At 30.8% G+C, this 12,287-nt stretch overlaps 1 protein-coding gene across 1 annotated transcript; it reads right to left on the bottom strand.

Annotated features, from left to right (window-relative positions):
* Window positions 1-2,884: 2,884 nt before the first annotated feature.
* On the bottom strand, window positions 2,885-6,834 carry LOC107867316 (receptor-like protein kinase 7). Its single transcript, XM_016713488.2, has 2 exons — window positions 4,165-6,834; window positions 2,885-3,745 (listed from the first exon to the last, which is right to left on the bottom strand). The coding sequence occupies exons 1-2, from the start codon at window positions 6,713-6,715 to the stop codon at window positions 3,354-3,356; spliced, it is 2,943 nt and encodes a 980-aa protein (XP_016568974.2). The 5' UTR covers window positions 6,716-6,834; the 3' UTR covers window positions 2,885-3,353.
* Window positions 6,835-12,287: the final 5,453 nt, after the last annotated feature.

Below are 12,287 nucleotides of genomic sequence, written 5' to 3'. Positions count from 1 at the left end.
GGAAGTCGTGTGATTGAAGTTATTTTAACGGAAAGGGAATCTACACAATTAATTAATTGGTAATTATACCATATTTACCTCAACAAATTTCAGTTATTTAAGGGAGGTAAAATTAGTTGTATATGTATTTTTATAGCATCAGTTTTTTAAAATACATAATACAAGTCGCTACAAAATGTAATTATGAAACTGTTGCTACAAAATTAATAATTAGGGCCTCAAGTATGTCATTTCTGAATTTTGCCCTTAATATATTCGACAGAATATTTTAAATCTATAGGCCCAAACTTGGGTTATTTTTTTTAATAAAAGCTATACCATTTTCTTTTTCCCATAAGTTAAAGGGGAAAGGACATGGGATGACCATTTAAAAAAAAAATGGCCATAATTTGAAAAGGTGGACAACTGTAGCCAGTCGGCTATTTTTAATTCTCTTTTTTAGTCATTTGACCCAATTGGGCACATGCAGTCTCTATACTTAATTGATACACTTTTATACGAAATTGATACATTTTTATACTCTATTGATACACTTTTTAAAAAAGAGAAAAGGAAATTCTATGCAAGCACATACAGTCCATATACCCAATTGATACTCTTTTATACCACATTAATATACTTTTATACTACATTGATACACTTGTAGTGTCCATATACTCAATTGATACTCTCTTATACTAGATTGATACACTTTTAGAATGCATGTAGAAACTATATAGATTCGTATAAAATATGTATCTAAATTATAATTGTAGTTAAAAATTGTATAGAATGTGTATAAAAATGCTATAACTATTATATAGAATATGTATACGTATAGAAACTGTATCATTATTATATATAAATATATATCTATAACAATTGTATTATATTAAAAGTATATGATATTGTATTTTATTGTATAAATAAGTAAAACTAAACAAAATAAATAGTATAATGTTGGTGAATGCAAAATAATATGAAAAAAAAACAATTACTCAATTGTTTGCAAAAAATAAAAAAGAGTAGAATCTTTAAAAAAGAAAAGGAGTCATACCAAACTTATTACAATTCTTTTTGAGTGCTGGTTGATAGATCCATGCTAAGTGAAGTACGTGTAGCCGTCTAAGTATATAGTCGTGATAGTGGAGATCTTCGGGTAAGCAGTCACCATGATCGAGTGCTATTTTTTGGATGTTTAAATTTAGGTGCTAATTTTATAAAATTATTTTAGTTTTAAGTGTTATTTTTATCTTTTCCTTAAGTTAAATTGTGGTACGTATCCATAGAATTTCACAAAGGCCCAAACACGGATGAAAGTTGAGACTCATCGTATTACTTGCTGGTCCAATCGAGTTATTGGGCTAAGGAGTGGACAAATAGGAGGAGAAAAAGGAAAATTAAGCTGGAAAACCATTTACTCCATAGTTTGCATTGATGGAAAATAACAAAATAAAGATCTTTTCTTTATTTTATATATGGTGTCTTTTTTTTTTAAACTTTTTTTTTAAAAAAAAAAATGGGGTAGGAGAAAGAGAATGGGGGAGTGGATTACAATGTGGGGAATCGAACTCTCACCAATAAGGTGAAAGTTTAGGTAACTAACCAATTAACCAATTAAACTACTAAGATTCCTCTTATATATGGTGTCCGATATTAATATTCGGATGATTAAATTTTCATGACTCATTTCTGAAGGAAAACCATCCGAACATGATTTTTTTTTTCCATTCTAAAAGACTCAAACGCGAAATATTTGGATAAAGGTAAAGAAATCTCAATCATTCCATCACAATTTACGTTGGCTCGTAAAAAAAGATCTAGCACTACATAAGCGAAGGAAGGTCTATTAAATGATCAATAAAAGTACAAGTAATCAAAATTTCAATCGACGGACTTAAGAATGGACAAAAGATATCAATAGTGTATTAATACTGTCAGTTCTGCTTTGCAAAAGTAAGAAACAATAGTTCAATTTAATAAACAAATAGGAGTCCAAATTCACTGGATAGTTGATAAAAAATTGTAAGACTTTTCTACACTTGAGTAACGAGAATGCTAGATTTATTAATCAAACTTAATCTATTGTATGGAAAGAAAAGGAAAATTTTAGTAATAAACATACGTAGAAAAAAAAATACTAGGTGATTATTTTCATCTGTCTTAATCTTAGTAGATAAAATTATGTGATATCTATTGCTGGTGGGAGGTGACAGATATATCCAGTAGATTTAATCAAGATAGCGAAACCTGACCCGAACACTACAGTTATCAAAAACGCATACTCAAGCTATAAGTAGTACTCATTAAAGATGCGACTTTTACGTGTATTTTTAAGACAAGAAAGATGCAATTATTTTCTCAACTCACTTTCTTTAATTAGCCAAACCAATCGACGAAAGTTTTCCAATTTTCTATCTTAATTCCAAGTATTGTTAAAGTGTATGTGAAGACATGTGTTGGGTATTTATTAGTTTGATAAAAACACTGCATGTGGATTAGTTTTACTGGTCATCTCTATTATAAGCATTTGTTGTCGATATGATAAAATGGCCACTATAGTAATCTACCATACTAGGTTAAACTGTAACATTACATTGATATGTATTTACTTAAATGTTTCTTGTTATGTCGCAAATTATGCGTACAGTTTTAATAATCTTTTTAGATAAGTGGATGACATTCACAACTTGGTATGTTAGGGCCGTTTGATAGGGAAAGAGTTATCCTGGATAATTAATTCAGGAATTAGTTATCCAACAACATACATGAGATAACTTACTCCATCATTATGGTCTAAAATAGTTGAATAAAATAATCTTGTATTTTATCTTAGACTATTATACCTTATGCCTCACATCAAACGGACCCTTAAAAGTATAAAAACAGAGCAAACAATGCAGGGTTCAGAAAGAATTTGAATTACTAAACCATTATTATTTAGCACATAATACTAGTACATCTTATGGCACTTATGCCATGCATCTCTAAATTTAATCTAACCATTATTATTTAGCACATAATACTAGTACATCTTATGGCACTTATGCCATGCATCTCTAAATTTAATCTAACTCAATACACTAGCTTGAATCTAGCTTCTATACTATTACAATATGCTACAAGGCCAGGAGGCCATCTTCAAAACTTTACATATTGCTACAACATTCTACATTCCGCAGAGGACTAGTAGCGGAACGTCGAGATCAGGTTGAGGAGTGAAATGGACAAAGTGGCCTATGAAGCTACAACAACGTATCCAATGTAGTTCCACAAAGTGAGTCTAGGGGGGTAGAGTATACACTGACTTATCCCAACATACAAAGTGGTACGAAGTTATCCGGTTAAAACTCATCGACGGCGGGAGGATCCAATTACATCTTAGTGTGATCCTTCAATTGCTCTGCCTTGTTACTACCATCATCTTTGCTTACAATGATCCCAACCAGTCCGCAAGGTTCTGCATCTTCCAGCATCTTGACTACATTTCTCATTGTTGGCCTTAATGTGGGAAGCCTAGCTGTGCAGACAATAGCAATCCTCAAGACTTTGATTGCATCTTCCTTGAAAACTTCAGGAATGCTTGAGTCAACTATGCTTAATAAACTTTCCTTGCTCTGCAATTTGCTGCTCACCCATGTAACTATGTTGCCATTCTCTCCGTATTCGGGTTCTATTGGCCTTTTCCCAGAAATAAGCTCCATCAGTACCACTCCGAAGCTATACACATCACTTTTCTCGTTCACTTTGCGTGTGTATCCATATTCTGCAACATCAATTCAATTCAAGTATAAAAAGGATGCAAGAGATGAGAAACTCGCTATGACCAAATGAATAGATAATCTAGATAGGATCTAGTTATATACACTAACAGTCTTTTACACCGCAATCAGTGTAATTCATTACCGTGTTGCTCGGACCCCCTCCAAAAATAACACATTCTTGGAGGATCTGACAAAGGTGTGGCAGCATTTTTGGAGAACCCGAGCAACATAGCAGTTCAACTATTTATAGCATGTTCTCACTATCTTTTTTCAAGATAACATATTGCTTCATATGCAGAGTTATCTATTGTTGTAAGTCAATTTTACAGATGGTGGGAAAATGTATACATGGTTAGTGTTCAGAAGATGCATAAACTCAAACGAACATACAAAATCAACTAAGGTGAATGAACTATCTTACCAGGAGCAATATATCCATGTGTTCCAGCAATGACATGAGTTGAATCTTTGGTTGAATCAGCTTGAGCAATCTTAGCAAGACCAAAATCAGCAATTCTTGGCTTGCAAAACTCATCCAACAAGATGTTACTAGACTTAACATCCCTGTGAATCACTGGCTTATCGCAACCATGGTGTAAGTACCCCAGTCCTTTGGCTGCACCAAGAGCTATCTCGTACCTCGTCTCCCAATCAAGCAACATCTTTTTGCAAGTATGCAATCGATCCCACAAGCTCCCATTTGGCAAATATTCATACACTAACAGACTCGAGTCGTCACTCGTGATGCTGCAATACAATTTCACCACATTCACATGTCGAATCGAGCTCAGTGTTTCAACCTCAGCTTCGAATTCTTTTGATTTCTTCCCAGGTTTTCGCAGCATTGGCGATGTTGTTCCTGATATTTTCCTGTTTCCTGAATCAGAAGTCCAAATATGTTTCACCGCGAAATCTGTTCCATCTGAAAGCTGCACTCTGTATACACTACCAGAACCACCTTTTCCAATCAAATTATCATGCTTGATTCCATCAAGAATCTCATCCTCAGTGAAGGTCAATATATGGAATGATTTCGTATTCCAAGAATTTTGCTTCAAAGACGTCTCATTTTCCTTATGACCCTTCTTCTTAAAGTATAAATAACCCGCAAATGAAACGAGCACCACAATCAAAGCCACCAATAAACAGATCAAAAGGGTGTACCATTCTTTGGGCTTTCCAGATTCACCATAGCATCTACGAAAGTTCTTAATGTTTTGGCTACAAAGACCATTATTCCCAGCAAAACTACCCTTATAAGCATCAATTGCTAGAGAATCCGGTATTGCTCCAGTCAACTGATTATTCGAAAAAGCGAGAAGATTTAACTTCAGATTTGATAAACTTGTCGGAATTTGCCCTGAAAGCTGATTCTCCGACAAGTTTAATGAAGTTAAAGTTGGTAAAGATCCTAAAGAAACAGGAATAGTACCACTAAGCGAATTTTTAGCCATGTTAATTTCACTTAGTGAAACACAAGAACCTAAAGAATTAGGTATTGAACCAGAAAACTTATTGTTCTGTAAATAAAGATTGCCAATCTTTTTAAGCTCCCCAATTGTCCCTGGAATTTCACCCGAAAACTGATTGTTGCTACAATCAATTCTCACCAATGAAGTAGCCTTTGATATTTCCGAAGGCAATTCACCAGAAAATCTGTTGTTAGCAACATAAATTTCACCCAAAGTTTTTGCTCTTCCAATATCAGCAGTAATACTACCTTCAAAATCATTCATTGCAACATCAATGATCTCGAGTTTCGGTAGCCCCCATATACCTGCAGGAATCACACCAGAAAGTGAGTTTTTGCTCACTCGAATCCGCTCCATTGACATACAATTTGCATAACTTTCAGGGATTCCACCAGTGAAATTGTTCTGCAGTATCAATAATCCCCTCACCGTTCCCCTTTTACACATGTCAGGTGGAATTGGACCAGTGAAATTATTCTCCGATACATCAATGAAGTCAAAATTCGCCCAGGACCCCAACTTCATTGGCAGCTGACCAGTTAATTTGTTAGTGTACAAAGACACATTCACAAGCTTTTTGAACTCTCCCAATTCAGCTGGCACTTCACCTGAAAACTGATTCTGCAATAACTGCAAACTCACCAACTGATCCAAATATCGAATTTCCGACAAATCACCATACAGATAATTAGTCGAAGCATCGAAATATCCAAGATTCGTTAAATTCCCAAACCCCACAGGCAATTTCCCTGTCAACTCATTTTCGTATAACTCAAGCTGCCATAACTTCTTCAGCTTTGTAATTCCTTTCGGAATTTCACCAGTAAAATGATTCATCGACAGCTCTAAATCAATCAGTTCACTTAGATTTCCAATTCCTTCAGGGATTTCCCCTTCAAGCTGACAATTCGATAAGTACAACCAATTCAAATTACGAAGCTTCAGTATCACTTCAGGAAAAGGCGTACGATCAAACTGATTATCACCAACGCTAAGAACAACCAACTTACTCATATTATCAAAAGAATTCCACGGAAACTTTCCTGTAAACCCACTGTTATTCGCATAAAAATGCGTCAACTCAGTGAGCTTAGATACATCAGGAAAAGTCCCAGTGAATTGGTTATTGCCAACGTCCAAGTACATCAACTTAACACAGTTATTCAAATCACCCGTTACTTCTCCGGAAAGCGAATTATATCCCAGTGAAAGCCTCTCCAATGACTTCAAATCACATATCTTGTCAAAAGGAAAACCACCAGATATTCCCTGACTCGAAAGCTCAATCTCTTTAACTTCACCATCAGAGTTACACGTGATGCCAGTGAAGTTACAAGAAGGAGTTTTCGGCTCCCAGTTTTTGAATACATTTGACGTTGTGGGATATGATAGAGATGATTTAATAGATAACAGTGTTTGAAGTTCGTCGGAGAAAGCAACAGGGAAGATGCAAAGGAAGAAGAGGATAAATTCCAGGCGGAAATTGAATAGCGCCGCCATAGCTGACGAAGAAAAAGAGTACTAGTTATTTTTTTCTTCTGTGTGGAGAAAAACGTGTGAAGAAGCAGATGAGTATGAAGAGCGCCAATTGTAGTGAATTATAGGAGTTCACATTATATATCTTACTGTTTAGTTAATAATTTGTTTGTTTATTTAATTGTACTGTTACTCCACTTGTAAGAAAATGTTTTTGTTCTGTCTGAAAATAAAGAAAAAGTGATTTTCTTTTGAGTTTAAGTTTTGTACAAAAATAAAATAAAAAATTTGATAACTTGTAATAGCAATATTTATTTATTATGTAGAATATTTTACATTATTGACTATGCACAAAATCAAAATTTTGTTCTTTTTTGAGTTTGGTACTGCTTTACTATCTCATGGAGTACATTTTAGTTGGTACTAAAAGTAATCGATCTAAAATAATTGTTATTTTACGAAATTAAGAGATTACTAATTAGCTTTATTTGGCTATACAAAAATTTAAGTGAGTTATGTTTGGATATAAATCTTACTTGAAAAAAATAAAAGTTTTAGAGTTCAGGTGAAAATTCTAAATTTTCTTAAGATTTAGTTTTGAGAGCTCATCATTCACGGATAAATAAATTTTTAAAGATAAATGTTTCAGATTAGATCCATAATTTACAACTACAACACTATCTAATTTGTAGTAATTTGTAGTACATACTATACTATCTTTGGTGCATTTTAGTTGTTACTAAAAATAGTTGATCTGAAATACAATTTGTTATTTTAGAAAATTGAGAGATAATTGATATATTTTTATTTGGTTATAAATTTTGAAAGTAAAATCGGAAAAATGTAGATTTGAATTTTTCAAGTTGTGATTTTTAAAATTTGAAAGTGTATTTAGACATATTTGTTACTCGAAAAAAATTGGAATTTTGAAAGTGCAAGTCCCAAAAATTCAAAATCAGGTGCGAGTCAGTTTTGGAAGCATGAAAAAGTATTTGAAGATCAAAATTTTTTTAATTAATCATATAGATTTTTGAAGATAAATATTCAAAATCAATGGCTAAACACTAGCTAATTGTTAGTTTTCATCTTTACACTAGGTAAATATGAACAGAAATGAATATGATGAAAAAGAAAGTAATATTAAAAGAAATTAATTTTTAAAGAACGTGTAAAAAGGTTAGGTTGAGTAAAATGAATAGGAAGAATTATATATAGAAGGATTTTCGTTCGCTTTAATAGTGGAAATTGCCGGCAGAGCTATTAGAGTTTTTAAGATAAAGAGTTGACATAAATTTGATACTAAATTCTTCAAATGAGTAACCTCTTTGACTTTTAATTGGTTCTAAATCACTAATTAACAAAATGCAGTCATGTACGTAACATGTAATGAAGAGGATTATGGCTGAAACTTTCAATTCCTATAGCTACTGTCATATTGAAATAAATAAATAAATAAATAAATTATCTCTCTATATATGATACAACTATTTTATTCTGACTCCAAGAGATCATGTTTTAATATAGTTATTAAACGGAGATAAATTGTTTAGAGAAATTTACATGTTTGAATATTTAGTTATTTTATTTTTACCTTATATATGATATTCATATTAAAATTTGATTAAATTTAAATTTGTATCGAAAAATTTCACATCAAAAGTATAGTGCTCTCCAACAAAGAAGATTTTATATTCAAACTCTAAAAGAAAAAGAAAAAAAACTCTAATTAATCAATAGGCAATTGGATATTTAAAAATATGTTTTTTAATTTGAAAAAAGAGTATTTCGAAGGTAAGTTCGTGGACATACATCGTTTAACTTAAAATAAAATAAAATTTGATGAGTGGAAAAAAAATTACTTGAAAAACTTATCAAAACCACTTTCTCAAACTTTGCATTTTCATAAAGAAATTCAAAGGTTCCTCTTTTTTTTTTCCTAAAAAGAAAAAAACAAAGAAAAATTATGGCTTAACGGGGTCATTTTGATAGGGTGTATAAGAATAGTGCAAGATATAATGTATTAGTAATGCTAGTATTAGCTATAATTGCAGTAATCATGCTGAGATTATTTTTTATGTTGTGTTTTTAATATGTTAAAAATAATTTGCATTACATATTTTTTAATAAAAAAATTATTTATAAAAATATCTTCCACAAATATGATGAAAATAACATGAAAAGGATTTTGAGGAATATTGTGTCTAAGCCCATGTTAATGCATGCATTAAATTCTAAAGTCTCTACATTGATAATACCAAGGTTTTTCTTCCATATAACTAATATTTGTATTAATTTTACATAAGTTGAAAATAATTATCAAACAAAATATTAATAATAAACAGAGTTAACACATGCATTATTTTTTCTAATCCATCCAACCAAACGACCAATATCCCCTAATGATTCCTCCTCTTATAATTAGGATTAACAATAATGTTAACTCTTTTGTCGTTTGGCCTATGATACGTACTTAGTGTACGTTAGGTATATTGAGCTGTTATTTACATTAATAAATTAGCAAATTCCTTTTCACAACAGACGAATCTCCAAATATAAGAATATACAGTTCTAAGAATCTGAATTTCTATGTTGAATTTTTTCATACATAGAAGTAGTAATTTGCAATACTTGCAGGTATGCATTTTTTGAGAATATCATAACTAATCCACCTTAGCTTCTCTTCTTCTTTTTTTTGGCAAGTGTCACATACGTAAGTATAACCACCTTATTGTTTTCCATACCCATCAGTATCACCTATTGTATGTAATAACACTATATTATTATTGTTGTTGTTCCCATTAACATTTTAGTATTTGAGGCTTAATAAATTTCTTTTATATGCACGAACTTACTATTTTTTTATTAAATAAAATAAATCTAATTCTTTAAATTTAAATTAGTTCTAGTATTCTCATTTTATACATTTCTTTGTAATAAAGACGACATGATATATTTAATACTGAAAAAAATTAAAGAGTAAATTTTGCATAAAATATATATTTAATTTAAGATTGCAAATGCTTACTTATATAATAAGGTAAGTAAGTATTAGTAATGCTTTATTGCTAAAAACGTGTTTTATTTACTTTAGTCTTATTACTAGTAGTTTCTAGAAACCCAGTAAAAGTCAAGCAACGATGATTATTCTCAGTTAAATGTTGACTGCTTTGACATTGTCTCTGAAGTTTCTCTCATTTTCCATATTATTTAGTGCATGCCGTCAAACTTCAAACTTCGTTATAACAATCATTTTGTTATAATAATACTATATTATAAAAATATGATTTAATGTCTTAATTTTTTTTTTCCTATCAATAATATTAGCGATATTCTTATAGCATTACACTCTTTTCTCCAAACGTTACCCTGACATATAAATAGAGGGGACAAAAGGTAAAACAATTCATATGTATTTTGTCAGGGTTGAAATATACAACAGCTAAATAAAGTGCAGTTCCTATATCCACTTTCTTTCACTTTCACTTTTTATTTTTAATTCTTTTTCGTTTATATTTATATTTCTGAAAGTGTCTGTACATGTAGACAAGTTGACTGTTTCATGGAACCTTCCGAGCCGCCTATGTTGACCCTAACCAACACGTGGACTTCTGGCCTTTGTTCTTTTAATGTCTGTATTTTTCAATTATTTAAAAAAATTTACAAATTAAACTATTATGAAGTATCCTCTGTTTCAAAACATTTATGGTGATACTTTTACTGAAAATAATCTAAAATATTTGTTAATTTAAAAAGTTTGTAACAAAATAAACAAAAATACTCTTAAGTAATTGTGTTTGATGTCTACGGTACTTAATTACAACAATTCGACGGGAGGAAACTATATCTTAAAAAATAAATAAATAAGAAAAGCATAATTAAATATTTTTATGTAATATATTTTAAAAAGGTGTGTAAATAAAATATATTATAAATATTTTTAAACGGAGAGGATACTCCTATTATTCTTACTGAATCATCAACTCCAAGATTGAACGTGTGAAATGATTATTTCTTTTTGGGGAGTTGTTGCCAAATTCTGAGATTCATAGAACTCAATCAACATATTCTATGATTGAAATCCCCTTTCCGTGTAACTTTATTTATACTTTATAATGTGTGGTGGTTTATTTGATAAATAAGGTTAAGCTTAAAAAAATGTAAAAGATAATCCGTTTCTTAATTAAGTTACGTGGTCTACTTTGATCTATAATCATGTAAGTTTAAAACAAAAGGCTATTAGTTGAAATAATGCTTAAGCAACTAGTTGTAAAAATAAGAAAAATAAAATAGAGAATTTGATGACCAAATGATAATCTAACCATCAACTTGGAACATGGAGATTTCACCACTAATTCTTCACCCACTATTTATTTTTAAGTTTTCCTATGAAAAAATAAAAAGACTAAAAAGTCCTTTAAATAATATTCACATTTATTGAGTGCGCCAACATCTAATATTTGATTAATACGTATCGCGTAAAATTATTGATAATTTGCCACCAAGCATGGTCAAAAGTACTTATGAAATAATTAACTTGCACCACTAATGCTTATGGTGCTTGGAGGAAGAATATTGAACTTCACATGAATCTTTTAATCACTTAATTTGCTAATCCATTTTTCTGTTTTCAATATCCAAACAGGTACTAAAGATTTTTAACATATCGACGTCGCACCTATATAAGTATTTCATAACTCTGTTAAAGAGGAAACTAGTGTGAGACTAATGCACCTATTTTGTATTTCAATAATCACCGATGAATTCGTTATATAATTTGTAATATATAGTGGTCTGGTCATGAAAGAATGTGACTACATTCTGAAAAATCATTTCTCAAATTTTCTAAATACAAAAATTCTCTTGAAGTAGCTTAAAGAAAAATATTCAGATATAAACACGGGCTTTATTGTGTCCATAAGGAAATTGCTTTTATTTTTTCTAATTTGTATACGAACAATATCTCTTTAAGGAAAATTATTTTTTTTTTACGTCCAAAGTCATTTTTTCTCCGATCACGTTTTCCTATTATCTGTCAAAATTAACGATAAATTAGTTTTAAAAAATTGATAAAGTTATTTAAGTTCTGTTCTTGCCGTATGATCATACTAGAATTTAAAGTTTATACGTTAATAATACATAAAATATTTTTTGTACATCTTGCAATAAGATATAACTTCTTATACCAAATCGGATATGGTAATTTGCAAAATAAAGATGCGAAATTATCATAGACCAGTTAAATTACACTTGATAATACAAAATATTTTGAAACTGCTACTTTCTATAATCAAAAATCTTTTTCATTTGTCCTTTTTATGCACCTTTGCAAAAATGGTCAAGCAAGCAAAATGAGAAATAAAATTAGTTACCCCGACGTATGAATGAAGTGTAAAATGAGAAATAAAATTAGTTACCCCGACGTATGAATGAAGTGTGTTGAACAGTCTATCTTTGCCTTCTTGTTAATTATCACACACTGCCAACTGCAAAAGCAGACCAAATGAAACAGACACGTCAAGGAAACATGGACAGTCAATAAGTAAGACAAATTGTCTGGGAAAATTATTTATTTATTTCGTGATTGAAATTAAAAGTA

Source organism: Capsicum annuum, chromosome 4, assembly GCF_002878395.1.
Source record: "Capsicum annuum cultivar UCD-10X-F1 chromosome 4, UCD10Xv1.1, whole genome shotgun sequence".
In the NCBI taxonomy this organism is placed as follows: domain Eukaryota; kingdom Viridiplantae; phylum Streptophyta; class Magnoliopsida; order Solanales; family Solanaceae; genus Capsicum; species Capsicum annuum.
This window is presented reverse-complemented; position numbering and strand designations above follow the sequence as displayed.